At 42.8% G+C, this 19,283-nt stretch overlaps 1 protein-coding gene across 10 annotated transcripts in view; it reads left to right on the forward strand.

Moving 5' to 3' along the window:
- Positions 1 to 19,283, forward strand: part of PRKAG2 (protein kinase AMP-activated non-catalytic subunit gamma 2) — a 642,927-nt gene that overhangs the window by 495,996 nt on the left and 127,648 nt on the right. For all 10 annotated transcript variants that reach the window (XM_033931676.1, XM_033931673.1, XM_033931675.1 and 7 more), the window contains one exon: positions 2,711 to 2,792. In XM_033931676.1, the coding sequence (XP_033787567.1) occupies positions 2,711 to 2,792 (82 nt within the window). The remainder of the gene's footprint in view (positions 1 to 2,710; positions 2,793 to 19,283) is intronic.

The following is a 19,283-nucleotide window of genomic DNA, read 5'->3' on the forward strand; positions in this document are numbered from 1 at the left end:
AGGGAGGGATTTAAAAAGGTACTGGGGTATGTGGGGGGGGGGATGATTTTAAGGTACGGGCGGGGGTATGGGGCCTGCCTGCCTGCCTATCACTAAGCCATTTGGTTGGTCTGCCTGTCACTAGGCCTGTCCTGTCCCGGCCTACCACTAGAAAACCAAAAAAAACTCTGTGGAGTGACGATGTTCCTAAATGGACTTTATTTGAAAATGTCAAAGATCCAAAGGTACACTGAAATCATCCACATAAAAATAAATCATCCACACAAGAGCCTTAAAGGACCTAGTCCGCTAGGGATACAGGACCCAACACGCCTTTCCATTGCAAATGCAAGCAGAGTCTCACTTCCGTCTCACCACACAATTGTTTCCCACGTACCCACCTTTATAGGACTCCCAGGGACCCCTGAAGAAGACTTTTTGTCGAAATGCGGACCGTGTTGGGTTCTGTATCCCTAGTGGACTAGGTCCTTTAAGGGTCCTCTGTGGATGATTTTATTTTTAATGTGGATGATTTCAGTGTACCTTTGGAACTTTGACACTTTCAAATAAAGTCCATTTAGGAACATCGTCACTCCACAGAGTTTTTTGTGGTTTTCTCTGGATTTTCTTCTTTGTGGATATTTTGTGGTCAATTCCTTTTGTTTTTTCCGGCCTACCACTAGACCACCAGAGGGGGGACAGGGTACAGAGCCAGGGGGGGAGGTTGGGTACAGAGCCTGGCAGGCAGGAATTGGTTCAAAATGGTTTCTTTCTTGTTTTCCTCCTCTAAATCTAGCGTGCGTCTTATGGAGCAAAAAATATGGTATTCAAAAGAAAGCTCCGGCTGCAATGTGGACTCATTACATAATACATAGAGAAATACTCGCATCAAAGCATTTGAGCCCTACATTGAATTTGGTCCTAGCCTAGAACATGTGGTGGATGTCGCCACATATAAAAAAACTCGCCCAGTAAATGCAAGATTTCTCAAAAAATTGTGTGAAGATATGGGAGCTAAATATACATCTTTGTTATACTACTGCCACTCCCGCTGGTTTTCTTGTGGCAATATGTTGGCCATATGTTTCAATTACAACAAGAACTCTACATTTTTCTTGAAGAAAAACACCAGTATACCAAAAACGTTGTAGAGACAGAGTTTGATGAAACTGGCATACTTGTGTGATATTTCTGAAAAGTTAAATGTGCTGAATCTCTCCTTGCAAGGAGGCAACATGCACAATTTGAAATTGATTGAGAAGATTTCAGTTTTCAAAAAAAAAATTACAATTATGGTGGAGAAAAATGCATGAAGACGGTGGCAAAGATTGTTTTCCCCTTTTGCAGCAGTTCATGATCTCCAATGAAGTTGTTTTGTCTGACAATATAAATCAGTTTTTGAAGAACACCTATCACAAAGTATCAAATGATTTGATAAATATTTTCAAGAAGATGATCCCACAAAATTTGCCTGGATTCAGGATCCCTTCAGAGCCAGACCTCCAGCTGACTTTACTTCTGAAGAAGAAGAAAATCTCATTGAGCTGTCTTGCAAAAATACGCTCAAGACACGATTTAGCAACATGGATATTACTGAATTTTGGTGTTCAGTAAGAGATGAATATCCACTGTCAAACAATAGAGCACAGAGAATCTTAATTCTGTTTGCAACATCCTATTTATGCAAGGTTGATTTTCACTCTGTATTTGCTTTTTATCACAGCAAGCGCCGAAACTCATTGTGAAACAAGAAATGAGATTGGCCATATCAAATATGGTTCTGAGGTTTGAGAAGATTTGTAATGAACATCAAGCTTATCCATCTGACTAGTTCTATCAATATTTTTTTGTAATTATGTTTTTTATATTCGTTGAATTTTTTTCAAATAAATAGTTCAAGATTATTGTGATGACCTTTATGATGAATGTTTTAATTTTTTTAATTGATAATCATTTCAAGTTTTTTTTATATTCGTTGAATTTATTTCAAATAAATAGTTCAAGATTATTGTGATGACCTTTATGATGAATGTTTTAATTTTTTTAATTGATAATCATTTCAAGTTTTTTTTATATTCGTTGAATTTATTTCAAGTAAATAGTTCAAGATTATTGTGATGACCTTTATGATTGTTTTAATTTTTGTAATAATCATCTCAAGCTAACAACTATCGTTTGATCTGGGGAGCCGTGGAAAAATTTTGAAACATTTAAGTGAGCTGTGAACAGAAAAAGTTTGGGAACCACTGCTATAACTCTTTGGACTCTCTATCTCCTGTATCAAGACAGGCAAATCTGTTGTCTAGTTTGAAATTATTGGAAATGTCCAAAAACACGTGTATTTGTTTATTTCAAAACTCTGTTTTATTTGTGCGATGACTCAACATGCACATGTTTCGGCTCCTATCAGGAAAGGTACACAAGCTGCTATAAATTGTCTATTGCTTATGCTTGACTTATTCTTGCTGTACACTACCTTGAGTGAATTCCTTCAAAAAGGAACAAATCCTAATAAAAACAAAATAAATAAATCCACATTCACCCTTACAGGGAAGAAATTCTTTTGTACATTGCTCAGGGGTCTACCATTTTCCTGTCTTGCATCATAACTATTGATGTCTTATTTTCTTCCACTGAAAAATGATTTCTACTTTATTTTATGTTTTATGCAGGGTATCTCTAATGGATTTCAATTTTTTAAAAATTTGGCTTTTTTTTTTTTTTTTTGCAGGTAAAGAAGGCATTCTTTGCTTTGGTAGCAAATGGTGTTCGAGCGGCCCCACTTTGGGAGACTAAAAATCAAAACTTTGTAGGTAAGGTGCTATTTATTTAGAACATATTACTGAGGTGGCTATCTTACTGTATCTCAAACATGGGAGTTTTAATTGGCAGTATTGTTATATGTAGTTTCAAATATCAATATATTCAGTGGTGTATGCTGGTATCTCAGGTTGTAAGGAGACAGTTGAACTGTAATAAATTTGGGATTATTAGCAAGTGGAAAATGAGGTTGTGTTTTAATTTTGATTTTATTCTTTTAAGGAATTAAAGGCTACAGAAGCAATGTTCTAATTCTCAGTGTTGTACTTTGCCTTCTGATGGGTTCAGGGGAGGCAGAGCTAGATTTTGTAAGAAGTTGTAGAAAATAGATGACTTAATGAAAGTGTGTGCATGTGTGAGTATAATTAAAGCAGATTTGAGCTGTTTATGTTCAGACAATTTTTATTGAAGGAAGAAAGTATACATCAAAAAGAACATACCAAAGTATACAATACAGACGAAACAATCATCACAAAGTAGAGCCACAACTCTGAGGACTCCACTCCATACAGTCTGTGAAACACCATCATCCCTTCAAAGTTTGAAATATAACAGACCCATCCCCCCTTACGCCCCCTCCCATTTCCCCCCCACCCCCCGGATGGAAGGTGACACTGATATCCAGGTCATGGGAGACAGTGAAGGCATCAGAAAGGTTCAGTGTAAATCATTGAGAATCAAATTCCGAGCTCTAGGTGAAAGTGTTTGAAGGTATGGGTCCCAAATTTGCAGAAAGAGACAAATATGCCTGCGAGATCGATGAACCTCCCAAACCTCAAACAAAAGTACACGATGAAGTTGGTTCCTCCAATGCCAAAAACTGGAAGGTTCTGCCTGCAGCCAATATTGCATAATGCACATATGGCCCACCATGCTGGCCTTCTGAAATAAAAGGCACCACCCCTGACCATAGACTCCACATGCCTTACCAAATAGTGCCCCCCTTGGGGATCCCACCACTGGACTATCCCACAAGTAGCCCAAATAGGAGAAGATGGCAGATCAGAAAGACTTAATGAGAGGACAGTGCCAAAAAGCATGAGAGAACGTGTTGAGATCCTGAGCACACTTAACACAGGTAGGAGAAGGCACTAAGCCCACATGAAAAGCTTGTACTTGTGTGAAATAGGCCCTATTCAGCACTCTATATGTGCATTCCCTCCACACTGAATCCGTGAGAATTTTAGGCAGACGGTGAAGTCCTTGACTAAAATCAGGAAGCAATATCAGGATCCCCAGTTCCACACTCCATTTCTATAGGAGCCCATCATACGTGCAGGGCAGGAGCAGTTGCCACCGCCACTGATGCAGAAGAGACACCAAAATAGGAAGGCGATTTGAGCTGTTTAGTTAAGACGAATGTGACAAAGGAAGGCAGCATTGACAAAAAATGAAATGTAGGAGATTTGTGAACATTTGGTAATGCCTGGTTTTTGGACCATGGGCTCTAAATAGTGGCTAGGCACCCTGATGCCCCTGAAATTTGATCCTGTTTCCTAGAGAAAGAATTCTAAGTGTTGGTGGCACCAAAGGCACATTTGCGGGTTCATCAAAAAGTTTCCACACTTTCATATTTTCGTGGGAAATGCTTGGGGTGGGAGAAGTGGTAAGAGGTCGTGTCATAAAATGTCATGTGACTAGTCAAGCAATACAACACAACTTTTATATCCCACAGTTTTCAACAGGGAATCATTTCAGCTTGCAAGCTGGCTCACGGTGCAGATAGTGATGTAATTTGCATTTGAGATATTTAATTAATAGCGTTTTTAAAAAAAATAAAAGTACGGAAACATTTTGAAGATCCCTCGTATATACTCTGACAAAAATTTGAATGAAGTTGGATGAACTGTTCAAAAGATCATTTTGTTACATCTACTCAGTCCTTGCATTAGGTATTTAATACATTCCTGTGAACCGAATTTTGCAGAAGTAAGTAAGTAATTAGTTTATTTGATATACCACATTTCTTAACAATTTTGTCAGATCAAGGTGATTAACAAATTTTAAATAATAGACACATTAAAAACCCCTCTCTGTCCCAATTGGGTTCACAATCTAAACTAAGTGCCTTGGAGGAAACCAATAATTCTGTAAAAGATAAGTTAGGAAATAGAGAGAAGAAAAGAACCCCCAGAGAAAGTATAGGAACCCAGTATAAAAAATTCATAAGAATATAATAAAATGAATACATAAATTACAATCAATCAAAATAGAAAATGAAAAGAAAGGTAAATTTTTTTTTTTTTTTTTTTAAGTAAGAAACAAAAAACAATCCTATAGAGCAGTGGTTCCCAACCCTGTCCTGGAGGACCCCCAGGCCAATTGGGTTTTCAGGCTAGCCCTAATGAATATGCATGAGAGAGATTTGCATATAATGGAAGTGACAGGCATGCAAATCTGCTCTATGCATATTCATTAGGGCTAGCCTGAAAACCTGATTGGCCTGGTGGTCCTCCAGGACAGGGTTGGGAACCACTGCTATAGGAAAGAAGGAGTCAATGGCTGTGACCCAAAGCAGTCCAAAGTCCAGCAAGCAGCATCAAGACCACCAACTACAAGTAGAAGATAGTGGGACACAGACTCCACAGTGAAAGCATCGAAACAGGCCACTACAACTTTCAGCATCTCCCCTATTGCCAGTGGAGTGTAGTACCCCCCTTCAGCTTTTCCTTCTGCAAGTGAACTGTGCAGGGGTGTTTCTGATCCGCTCTGCTAGGCTTTTCTTATTTTCAGTTATAAGTTTGTTTTTTCTGAGGCATTGGTGCTTTGAGATCCCATATTTGGGGATTCTCTGCCTGGGAAAGGACACAAGTTCCACAGAGTTGGACTACAGCTTGCAAGGCCCAGGGTTCGTTCCCCTGGGAGCCAGCTCGCCTTCTGAATTTTTCAAAGGCTTGAGCACAGGATGTGGGTGCCCTGAGAACCCTTGGGGTATCTGGGAGCCATCTGTATATTTGCCCCCTCCCTCATTGCGTTCTGGTTTCCATGAGGGTGGAGGTTTCGGATGGGGTCAGTTCAACTGGCAGCCCAAAGATTCTTGGTTTGGATTCTTGTATTTGAAGTTCCTGAAGCAGAAAGTCCTTTCCATCCCCTCCAACTGCAAGGAAAGCTGACAGGCAGGCACTTTCACAGAACTGTAAATATGACCCCATTATGAAAATTGGGGTGGGGATAAAAAAGGTTTTTTGAGGGTTTCTGGGGCTAGGATTCAGGTCTCTCACCTCTAAAACCCCTGTTTTAGTGTTTAGTTTTGTTTTTTTAAAAAGTCTCCACAGGCCATTTTTTGTGCGACTTTTCTGGTGGTGACCATTATGGATTTTAAACTATTTTTTTTTTCCTGAAGCTTCATTTTGTACAAAAATCAAAAGGAACAGGCTCTCAGGGTATGTTGACACCATAAGTTTGCGCTGGATGGCCAATGAAGGGATGTCCATGTCACAGTGCATGCGAGGAAGGGGTGGGAGCATAGATTCATTGAATCCACGAAAGCCCAGTCGGAGGTCCTACGGGGTTAATTTATCTCCCCTGCACAAGGCTTTTCCCAAAAATTTGTAAATCTCATGTGGAGATCATTTTTAACAGGGCCAAGATCTTTGTTCCTGTGATTTCTCCATAGATAAACAAGCCGGCTCACAGGTAACCACAATAACCAGCGCTTGTGATGTGGGGGGGTCTCTTTCCTGGGTGTCTATCAGGAGAGTTTAGGGGCCGATGGCCTTGCTACAGCAGCCCTGGTTGACGCCCCCCCCAAATCCAATGCCTGCGCTGCTGTACCCGAGCTGCTTAATGTCTTTGGCTTAAATCCTGCATGCTTGCTGACTTCATCCATTACAAATTCATGCTGACGTCCTTCCAATGTACACTCTCGTGTGCCAAACAGGACTACTACAATCATTTAACTCTCTTAGTGCTAACCCTCGCCATCTCATAGTGCCCCCGCCTCCAATCCTCTCTTCGCTCTCCCCCCAGACGATAGCAGAGTTCTTCCACGACAAGATTCACAAGATCCACCTTGAATTCTCAACAATGTTGCCTCCCCTGCTGTCCCTTCCGACTGTCCGCTCAGTCGACCTCTCTTCGACAACCTTTATGACCCTTTCTTCCTTTTCTGAAGTTACGGAAGAGGAAACTGCTTGCCTTCTTTCCTCCAAACCCACCACCTGTTCCTCTGATCCGATTCCTACCTGCCTAATTGGATCCATCGCTCCCGCTGTGATCCTTCCCACCTGTCACATCCTCAACCTTTCACTCTCCACTGCTATAGTTCCTTATATCTTCAAACATGCTGTAGTTATTCCCCTCCTTAAAAAGCCCTCGCTTGACCCTATGTTCCTCTCCGACTACCGCCCTATCCCCTTCCTATCCAAACTACTCGAACGTGCTGTTCACTGCCGTTGCATGGACTTCCTTTCTTCTCATAATATTCTTGACTCACTTCAATAGGGCTTTCGCCCTCTCCACTCTACAGAAACTGCCCTTGCTAAAAGTTTCTAACGACCTGGCCAAATCCGATGGACTATTCTCATTCTTCTCGATCTGTCTGCTGTCTTTGACACTGTTGATCAGTGCCTCCTTCTTGACACATTGTCCTCGCTGGGATTCTGGGGTTCTGCTCTCTCCTGGTTTTTTTCCTATCTCTCTCGTCGTATCTTCAGCGTATGTTACAGAGGATCCGCCTCCGCTGCCATCCCGCTGTCTATTGGCGTACCCCAAGGCTCTGTCCTGGGCCCTCTCCTCTTTCCCTATATACCCTCTCTCTTGGTAGGCTGATCTCCTCTCATGGTTTTCAATATCACCTCTATGCTGATGACTCCCAGATCTACCTCTCCACGCTGGATATCTCTGTGGGAGTTCAGGCTGAATTTCAGCCTGCCTGTCCGACATTGCCGCTTGGAAATTACGCCGCCATCTCAAAGTGAATAAGGCTAAAACTGAACTCCTTATCTTCTCCCCCAAAACTGCCTTCCCCCTCTCGCCGTTCTCCATCTCTGTAGATAACGCTATCCTCCTCCCTGTGTCAGCTCACAACCTTGGGGTGATCTTCGACTCTTCTCTCTCCTTCTCTGCTTAGATCCAACAGACTGCCAAATCCTGTCGCTTCTTCCTCTATAACATTACCAAAATCCGTCCTCTTCTCTCTGAACACACAACCAAAACCCTTGTCCACGCTCTCGTCACCTCACACTCTTTATCACCTCGCGCTTAGACTACTGCAGCGTACTTCTCTTGGGCCATTTGTCTTTCGCCTCTTCAATACGTTCAAAATGCTGCTGCGTGACTCATATTCCGTGAGAGCCGCTATTCTGACATTACCCCTCTTCTCAAATCACTTCATTGGCTCCCTGTCCGTTTCTGAATACAGTTTAAACTCCTCTTGCTGATCTACAAGTGCATTACCTCTGATGCACCCCCTATGCTCTCCCCCGTGATCTCTGCTCATCGGGCAAGTCCCGCTTATCTGCATCCTTCTCTTCCACTCCCAACTCCGTCCCTTCTTTCTTGTGGCACCGTATGCCTGGAACAGGTTGCCTGAATCAATACGTAGTGCTCCGTCCCTGGCAGTGTTCAAATCCAAGCTAAAGGCCCACTTTTTTGAAACTTCTTTCAACTTTTAAACTCCCCCTCACTGCTGTCAGATACCTATACCCACTATAACCTCCCCAACCCTGAAATGTCCTGTCTAAATTAGATTGTAAGCTCTTCTGAGCAGGGACTGTCTATTGTATGTTAAAATGTACAGTGCTGTGTACGCCTTTCAGCACTATAGAAATAATAAATAGTAGTAGTAGTAACTAGTTGGTTGTTGTCACTAATGGATTCTTTATCTGAGCACCGGCTTTTTATCAGTAAATGCTAGAGGGCTTAATGTTGGGCCAAAGAGACATTTGCTGTTTCGGGAACTTTTACGTTTCAAAGTCTTTATTCGAGAAACCCATTTTCTACCCCGCCATGAATATATTTTGAGACATCCCAGATTCCCGGAACTCTATCGGGCCTCCAATAAAGAGAATAAAAAAATCTAGGGGAGTTGGGATAGTTATTCGATACTCCTCACATAACAACCAATTCGTAAGAGCGGAACTCAGTCGTTACACAAGGAGTCTCTGTATTTTTCAATATATATCAATTGTGAGATGTTGATAGCTATTTATGGGAATGTTGTGTTGCTACGATGGTTCCCTAACTGTCGGTCTCTGACACTGCGACTACACAGAGGGAGCACTGAGCACGCAATTTATATATCATAGTATTATAGTTCTTGTTATTTTTTATTGTTTAAGTCAGTTTCTCAACTCGGTCCCGGAGCATCCCCTTGGGGGGGTCAGGTTTTCAGGATGTCGGTAATAAATATGCGTGAAAAAATTTGCCTATAACAGAGGCAGTATATGGAAATCAAGTTTATGTATATTCATTGTGGATGTTCTGAAAACCTGACCACCGAGGGGAGTAATCTGGGACCCAGTTGAGAAATCATGGTTTAATCGACAGACTAACTAACTCATCTAGTCCAGATGTTCTTAAACCTGTCCTGGGGGACTCCCAGCCAGTTGGGTTTTCATACAGGCAGACTGCAAAAAGGTGATTTGGGATTCTGACCCCCTGGTGACCAAAATAGGGGGGCCATTGGTCTACTTTGGTTAATGTATATGCGCCCAATGAAAACCAGGGGGAGTTCCACAAGAAACTTGAACTTGGTATTCAGAGGAATTTGGAAGGAACTTTATTAATGGGTGGGGACTTCAATCTAACGCTTGGACCTAAAATAGATAACTCTACTCCTAAGGTTCAATATGAGCAATCAGATAGAAGCACTGTGATCTTCGTAATCTGTAGAGGAAGATCCATCCTACTGAGAGGGTCTATACTTATTTCTCTCAGATCCACGCTTCCTCTTCGTGCATTGACCTCTGGCTACGAGAATTGTTATTGATTTCCAAAACACGTTCTTGTCAAATATTGAGCAGTAGGAATTATTAAAAAAGGGATGGTTAACAAGACTAAGAATGCTATAATGCTTCTGTATCACTCCATTGTGCGACTTCACTTGGAGTATTGCATTCAATTCTGGTCTCATCTCAATAAAGATATAGCGGCAGCAGAAAAGGTTCAAAGAAGAGCGACCAAGATGATAAAGGGGATAGAACTCTTCTCATATGAGGAAAGACTAAAAATGTTAGGGCTCTTCTGCTTGGAAAAGAGATGGCTGAGGGGAGATATGATTGAAGTCTACAAAATCCTGAGTGGAGTAGAACGGGTACAAGTGGATCAATTTTTCATCCCATCAAAAATTACAAAGATTAGGGGACACACAATGAAGTTACAGGGAAATGCATTTAAAACCAATAGGAGGAAATATTTTTTTCACTCAGAGAATAGAAGCTCTGAAATGCATTGTCAGAGGTTGTGGTAAGAGTGAATAGCGTAGCTGATTTTAAGAAAGGTTTGGACAATTTCCTGGAGGAAAAGTCCATAGTCTGTTATTGAGAAAGACATTGGGGAAACCACTGCTTGCCCTGGATCGGTAGCATGGAGTTGCTACTCTTTTGGCCAGGTACTAGTGACCTGGCTTGGCCTCTGTGAGAATGGGCTACTGGGCTTGATGGAGCGCAGGGAAAGGGGTGACATGATTGAGACATTTAAATATGTCACAGGACGTGTCGAGGTAGAAGACGACATCTTCTTTCCCAAAGGACCTTTGGTCACAAGGGGGCACCCGCTCAAACTCAGAGGAGGGAAATTTAATGGTGACACCAGGAAGTACTTCTTCACAGAAAGGGTGGTGGATCACTGGAACAAACTACCGGTGCAGGTGATCAAGGCCACCAGCGTGCTCGACTTTAAGAATAAATGGGACATCCACGTGGGATCCCTACGAGGGTCGAGCTAAGGAACTAAGTCATCAGCACTCAGACTTAATGGGGTGGGTCAGTAGAGTGGGCAGATTTGATGGGCTGTAGCCCTTTTCTACCGTCATCTTTCTATGTTTCTTTGATCATTGGTCTGACCCAGTAAGGCTATTCTTATGTTCTTACATAAAAAAATCTTGTATAAGTGAATTGCTCAGCTTCTGGCTTCTTTTGATATTAGTGCTTGTTGTACACAGCAAATTGGTTCACTGTTGCTGCTATATTGTAAATTATTGTTGATAATTGTTCTATTTCTAAGTTACAGAGCAGAACAGAGTTGTATGATGTCTGCGGGGAAGTCCCCCTGTACCCCTCCTTCTTTGTGTTCTATTCCAGTAGAGATTGATTGCTTTGGGATGAACTAAAGAGGGCACTACACTCCATTGGCAATATGGGAGGTGCTGAATGTTGTGAGTGACATACATCTGCAAAACCCAGTTCGCAGGAATAGATTTAAATACTTAATGTGCAGACTCCTGAAAAGATTAACAGAAAAAGAGGGATAATCTTAGAATTGACATGATATATATAAGGCCCCTTTCCTTGCTACAAGGAAGTTATAATGTGGCTTTAAACACATCTAGTGGCACTATAGAACATTACTGTTAACTGTGTAGGCTGTAGCTAATTAAGCCTTAGTAGACTTTGGAACACAGTAGCTCTGATTTGAATCAGTTTGTGAGTTAAAATATATTGCATTAAATGAAAAGATAGAACAGGCATCTGAGGCTTGGTGGAAGGAAGGTTGCCTTGGTTCAAATTATATCGCAGTAATGAGGTGGATCGAATTGGTGGGGGGGTAGCATTATAAATTAAGGAGGGCCTTGAATATACTAAAAATTCTGCAGTACGAAAAGCATATCTTGGAATCCCTAGGGATAGAAATTCCATGTGTATAGGGAAAAAGGAAAGTGATAGGAGTATGCTGCTGTAAGTCTGGCAGCCTCTGTGCTGCCTTGGAGGAGGGAGGTCTTCTTAAAGGAGAGCATCACTCTGGTGATGTAGAAAAGCAATCCTGTAGCCTGGATCTACCCACCAGGGGATGCATTGTTCTCTTGGACCGAGGATGTGTCTCCAGGGACTTCTGCCCAGGAGGAAAGGGTTAGGACGGCTGTTACACTGGAAGATTTGATCATTAGGCATGTAGATGGGTGATTGGTAGACGTGAGGATCGCCTGGTCACTTGCCTGCCTGGCGTGAATGTGGCAGACCTCATGCGTCACTTAGATAATATTTTACAGTGCTGGGAAGGAGTCTGCTCTCTTGGTTCATGTGGGTATCAGTGACATAGGAAAATGTGGTAGGAAGGTTCTGGAAGCCAAATTTAGGCTCTTGTGTAGAAAGTTAAAATCCAGAATCTCCAGGGTAGCTTTCTCAGAAGTGCACCATGTTCACGCGCAGAACCCAAGAGACAGGCAAAGCTCTGGAGTCTCAGTGTGTGGATGAGACGATGGTGCAGGAAGGAGGGTTTTAGATTTAGATTTATTAGGAGCTGGGTGACATACTGGGGAAGGGGGAGCCTATTCTGCAAAGATGGGATCCACCTTAACCAGGGTGAAACCAGGCTGCTGGCATCAACATTTAAAAAAGGAGAGTGAGAGCAGCTTTTAAACTAGAAACTGGGGAAAGGTCGACAGGCGTTCAGAAGAGCAAGGTTCTGAACAAAGTATCTTTAATAGATATTATAAAAAGGAAGACAGAGCATCCCGATAGCAAGATTACAATATAAGCCACAGTAGACCAGGTTTCCTTAAATACAGAGCAGACTGATTTTAAAGATTGCAAATCCATTGCCAACTTCTGAACAAACTGTAAATAGATATGACAAACATTGTTTGAAATGTCTGTATGCAAATGCCAGAAGCCTAAGAAACAAGATGGGAGAGTTAGAATATATTGCATTAAATGAATAGTCATCTCTGTGATCTGGTGGAAGGAAAATAATCAGTGGGATGCCATTATACCGTTATGTTAAGGAGGGCCTTGAATCAAAGGGACTGAAAATTCTACAGGAACAGAAACACACCTTGGAATCGGTAGAAATTCATGTGTAAAGGGAAATAGGATAGTGATAGGAGTGTACTACCGTCTGCCTGACCAGGATGAACAGAAGGATGCTGAAATGTTATTAGAAATTAGGGAGGCTAACAAACTGGGTAACACAATAATAATGGGTGATTTCAACTACCCCGATATTGACTGAGTGAATGTAATATCAGGGCGTGCTAGGGAGATAAAATTCCTTGATGAAAATAAGGACTGCTTTATGGAGCAGCTGGTTCAGGAACCAACAAGAGATGAAGCAGTTCTAGATCTAGTTCTTAATGGAGCACATGAATTGTTGCGGGAGGTAATGGTGCTGGGGTTGCTTGATAACAGTGATAAGATTTAATACACCGTATATACTATAATATAAGCCGATCCGAATATAGATCGAGACTCCCATTTTTCCCCCGAAAAAGGAGGAAAAATGGTTAACTCGAATATAAGTTGGGGGCTTAATATTTAAGTGCCATGCCCTGCCAGGATCTGCACCCAGTGTGCCCTCCGTCACGCCCTACTCTGCAAGGTTCTGCACTCAGTCCCCCTCCCTGCCAAATTCTGCACCCAGCCCCCTTCCCTCCCTGGCCTGCATTCAGTCCCATTCCCTACCAGGCTGTGAACCAAGCCCCCTTCCCTGCCAGGCTCTGAATACTGTCCCCCCCCCCTCCCTGCCAGGCTGTGAACACTGTCCCACCTTCCTTCCCTGTACCCTCTTCCCCCTAAAAAGAGCCACCTCATCAGTGATGTCACAATGGCTTGATTGTCCTGTACTCCCATCTGCCCTCTAACCCAGCCAGCAGATTAACCTTCCCCTAACTTAAACCACCTAGTGGTAGGCCGGGACAGGAGGGATTCCTCCCGTCTTCTGTCCCGGCCAACACTAATAATTACCACCCTCCCTCCTTCCCTTCCTCGCGTACCTATTTCCTGGTGGTCCAGCATGTATCCCATGCTGAAATCCTTTGTAAAGGTAGTAGCCAGCGGCGCACCCGGGCCGGCACGCAGGAGCGAGCTTTTTGTGCTGCCGGCTGGCCCTGCATCACTCCTTGATAGGCTGTGAGTTTTCGCAGTTCTCGCGGCAGCCTGTCAAGGAGCGATGCAGGGCTGGCCGGCAGCACGAAAACCTCGCTCCTGCTTGCCAGCTTTGGTGCACTGCTGACTACTACCTTTACAAAGGATTTCAGCGCGGGATACATGCTGGACCATCAAGGAACAGGTATGCAAGGGAGGGTGGTAATTATTAGTGTTGGCCGGGGCAGGAGAGAGGAGGGATCCCTCCTATCCCGGCCTAAGGCAGGCCTGCAGGAAGTCCAGGAGGGTTTCGGGTGGTCACTGGGGGATGCCCCTAATATAAACCGGGACCCCCATTTTTGGGCCAATTTTTGGGCCCAAAAATCCCGGTTTATATTCTAGTATATACGGTAATCCCTGGAATAAGTTCACACAGGAAATCCAATACAACAGCATTTAACTTTAAAAAAGGAGACTATGATAACATGAGGAGAATAGTAAAAAAGAAACTGAGGAGCAACTACATGAATGTTATCCAAAAATACCATCCTGGAAGACCAGACTAGATATATTCCATGTATTAAAAATGGAGGAAGGAAGACCAAATGGCAGCTGACGTGGTTAATGAGTAAGGTGAAAGAAGCTGTTAGAACTAAAAGAGAATCCTTCAGAAAGTGGAAGAAAGATTTGACTGAAAATAATTGTAAACAGCACAAGGAATGGCAAGTCAAATGCAAGGAATGCAAAGAGACCTTGAAAAGATGATTGCGCTGGAAGCAAAAACACATAGCAAAAACTTTTTTTTAGGTATATTAAAAGCAAGGAGCCAGGAAGAGAATCAACTGGACCACTAGATGACTGAGGGATAAAGGGACCAAAAGCAGAGAGATTAAATTAATTCCTTCCTCAGTCTTCACCGAGGAAGATGTGGGGGAGTTACTGATGCCAGAAATTTTACTCAATTCTGATGAATTGGAGAAATTCAAACAAATTTCTGTAACACTGGAAGATGTAATGGGTCAATTTGACAAATTGAACAGTAGCAAATGGTTGGACCAGATGGTATACATCCCAAAGTGCTGATGGAATTGAAAAATGAACTTGCAGAGCTGCTATTAGTAATTAGTAAAAACCAGCATAGTACCAGAAGACTGGAGGGTGGTCAACATGATGCTGATGGGTTGTTGTTTTTTTTTTTTCAAAAAGGTTCCAGAGGTGATCTGGGAAATTATGGACTGGTGAGTTCGATGTCAGAGCTGGGCAAAATGGTAGAGACTAAAGAACAAAATGACTTAACGGATGAGCATGGATTAATTAGAGGAAGCCAACATGGATTTAGTCAAGGGAAATCTTGCCTCATCAATCTACTCAATGGAGTAGGGTAAATAATGGGGTTCAATCAAAGCAAAAATGTATGCAGATATACTAATGAGAGCTAATTGTACATCCAGAAGAATACCTCTCATAGGAATTTTTCACAGTTTAATATATCCCTTTATTTGCTGTCAGAAGACTGGTTTTCCTGACCAGTGTGTTTACATAATATTTTTACACTTATTCCAAACAGTCATTCAAACCATTATTAAAAGGAGAAAAAAGCCTCAGATCCCCGTATGCCACAGTATATTAACTTGCAGGCTATACTAGAAAGGGAAGCCACCTCATTGATTAAAAAACTTCCTTTACTATCTTGTTCATGCACATCGGAAAAAACTTCATAAGTTATTCAAAAAATATTTAACAAACACTCAATTAGTGTCCCACAGATCCAAGTTCACTTTGTGAACTTCTGAAACTGATATGCATGAAAATTTTAAACCAAGAACTTATCTTGCCCTATGGGTTGATGAAAATTCTGTTTGACTTCTAATTTTTTCTCTCGATCTCTGCTTCTGGTCCACCGCCGACTAAGGCTAGCCAGCGTTTTTGCTGTAGGTTGCGTCAGTGCTAGGACCCACATGTGCCTCAAAAAAATGAAAAGGCAGAGAGATTAAACATTATCAACAACACAGAAATCTGCAAACTTACGATGAAAAGCAATACAGTGGGGAACCAAAGATGCAGACGACTTTGGGCTCCTTTTACAAAGGTGCGCTAGTGTTTTTAACGCACACACCGGATTAGCGCACGCTAGCTGAAAATCTACCACCTGCTCAAAAGGAGGCAGTAGCGGCTGGCGCATGCGGCAATTTAGCGCACGCTATTCTGTGCGTTAAGGCTCTAGTGCAGCTTTGTAAAAGGAGCCCTTTGTGTCATCAGCAGGTGTATACAATATCATAATAAATAGAGAAAAGAGAAAAAAAATTAAATATTAGCATCATGATCCAAATTTCCATCCTACCCGCACATCCTAACACCCTCTATGTAAAGGAAGTATCTTCATTCTCTGGTAATGGAAAAAAAAAGAGGGGGGAGAGCTGGTCAAAGGAAATTAAGCTCCAAACTGCAGACTCTAGAGCAGGGATAGGGAACTCCGGTCCTCGAGAGCCGTATTCCAGTTGGGTTTTCAGGATTTCCCCAATGAATATGCATTGAAAGCAGTGCCTGCAAATAGATCTCATGCATATTCATTGGGGAAATCCTGAAAACCCAACTGGAATACGGCTCTCGAGGACCGGAGTTCCCTACCCCTGCTCTAGAAGGCAAAAGATTGTATATATGGTCCCCAAGTCTTGAGAAAATGCTGCCGACGAGATGAAGAAGGGCACCCACTCTCTCTAAAACCATAAGGGAGTGTAGAGCATTGCGCCACTGCCAAAAGGAAGGTGACACATTGCTCTTCCAAGCTTGCAAAATAGTTTTCTTACCCACCAAACCAACCTTACAAAGAAAAAGGCATGTGCCCTCACTCCACAGTATGAAGGACCCTGAATGGGGCAATAAAAACCCTTTGGCTGAACAAGGTATTCTAGCAACAAGCACACTTTCTAAATCTAATATAATAAAACGCTAGGCCACGCATGCGCACTTCCTGTGTGTGCGCCGGTTTTCCGTGAGCTGTAGCGACACATAGGAAGTGCGCATGCGCAGCTTACGGTCTGGCCTGGAGTTGGATGTCGGCCGCGGCGGCCCGAGTAGGATGTCAGTCCGCCTCTTCTACTGACCGGACAAGTCGCCCCGCTGCGTCTCTTCTCGGGGCTCGGAGGACACCTCTGAGGGTGGTCGGGGCCCGGGCTGCTCGATCCATGCGTCTGGCTGGCTCTCCCACCAAAGCCCCCCAGGGTGGCTGCTCCTCCCGCATCCGGCCCTGCATCCAAAGCCTCCCCGAAGGCGGCAGCCCCCCAAAGAGCCGCACCAACGTCGGAAACCCCTCCGACTCACAAAGTCAGAGACAAGGCTTCCGATGCCGGTGCGCCTCTGGAGAGAAGCCGCCGCCGTGGCCCCGAACAGCAACACAACATTTTCATGGGAGCCAGCCCTTGGAGAAGGCCAAGAAGAGACAACACCGTGAAAAGCTCCAACAAGGGAGCCAACCAGACCGCGAGTGCGGGGCCGCTTTAAGCGGGGATCGGGTGAGGAGCAGCCACTGCCTGCAGTTTTGAAATTTGGCAAGGGAGCTGGGCAGAATGGGGTGGGGGACTTCTAAAATGTAAGGCTGCATGGTTTACAGATAAGGGAGAAGGGTTCCTAATGGACAATGGGGAACATACAAGTAAGGGAGAAGGGCTACTGCTGGACAGGGGGGGGAGCAGGAAGTAAAGGAGAAGAGCTACTGCTGGATATGGGGAGCGGGAAATGGGGGGGGGGTGATGCTGAACAGGGGGAGATAAAAGGAGAAGGGCTACTGCTATATAGGGGGAGCAGGGAATGGGTGGGGGTGCTGCTGGACAGGGAGGAGGTAAAAGTAAGGGAGAAGGGCTGCTAGCACCCGTTAATGTAACGGGCTAAACAACTAGTAAGTAATAATAGAGTTCAAAAAAGAGTGTAGTAGCTTACAGTCCCAAAAAGCTTGACAAAAAGAATTAACCGAGTGACCACATTTTTGACATAGTGGTGTATCTACCTCTCCCATGTGAAAGATTTGAGCTTGAATAAGATAAAGCCTTATATATTATCCAAAATTGGCATTCTCTCAAATCTGCCCCCGGTACCGAATTGGGGAGTTCTGGAGATCAAAAACAATAAACTGTTGGAGGTGATGGAAGCCCTCAAATCGGCTAAAGTGTCAAATATTTCTGAGGAAAAAGTAATCCTGTAGCTTTATGGAACTCCGATATTGAAAGACTATCATCCTGCACCTGAAGAAAAAAATGCCTAAGCAACAAACTGTCTTTTTTTTGCAACTGATCAATAGGCAACGTTGCAACATAATGTTGCGGTTGAACATAAGCAAATGCATCCCCAAAGTCTCCTCAAATCCTAGCTCCTCAGATGGCTTGGGGAAATCCACTTTTTTATTCCTAGGATAAGCAACATAAAATCTCTTTACTACTTGGGATCTAGCTAGGTACTTGGGACCTGGGTTGGCCACTTTTGGAAACGTGATACTGGGCTTGCAGGACCTTTTGGTCTGTCCCAGTATGGCAATTCTCAGGTTCTTATATCTAAGCAATACTAGGAAGAAGCAAATGGAGAAGAGTGCAACAGAAACGTTATGTATGGAACCTTCCCAGTAACATCAGCATGAGATAGCTCTTAAACTATAATTCAGATATAAACCAAAACATATCTAGCTTTGATTCTTAAGCTCCAACCATTGTTTTTAATGGTTGTAGCTTAACATAAGAACAGCCTTACTGGGTCAGACCAATGGTCCATCTAGCCCAGTATCCTGTATTCACGAAAGCCAATCCAAGTCGCAAGTACCTGGCAAAATCCAAATAGTAGAAACATTCCATGCCAAACATTCCAGGGCAAATATAAACAAGGGGTAGTGCTTAAAGCAATTCACAAAAATGAGCGATAAAGAAACATATGTTGAAATGCAAAAATCACTCAATTGTTGTGCTTATAAGTAATGTAATGTAATGCAATTTATTTCTTATATACCGCTACATCCGTTAGGTTCTAAGCGGTTTACAGAAAATATACATTAAGATTAGAAATAAGAAAGGTACTTGAAACATTCCCTTACTGTCCCGAAGGCTCACAATCTAACTAAAGTACCTGGAGGGTAATAGAGAAGTGAAAAGTAGAGTTAGAGGAAAAATAAAAATAAAATAAACATTTTAACAAGACAGCATTGATCTAAATACTTTGGAAGGTAGAAGAGAGGAGAGAAAGGAATAGAAGCAGAAGGGGGAGCCGTTGAACAGTAGAATTCTGGAGAAATTTAAATGAAAGAAATAGAACAAAACAAAGACAAAAGGCAAAACAATAGATAAGATCCCCAGCACCCCCCTCCATGATTCTGAGCATCATAATTTGTGTAGACTCATCTATATCATCTGCATAGCTTCCTTATAAGCACAACAATTGAGTGATTTTTGCATTTCAATCTATCCAGGGCAAGCATGTCTGTCTTCATAGCAGACTATGGACTTTTTTATCTAGGAACTTGTCCATGCTTCCCTCTATCCTCAG

This window comes from Geotrypetes seraphini, chromosome 2, assembly GCF_902459505.1.
Source record: "Geotrypetes seraphini chromosome 2, aGeoSer1.1, whole genome shotgun sequence".
In the NCBI taxonomy this organism is placed as follows: Eukaryota; Metazoa; Chordata; class Amphibia; order Gymnophiona; family Dermophiidae; genus Geotrypetes; species Geotrypetes seraphini.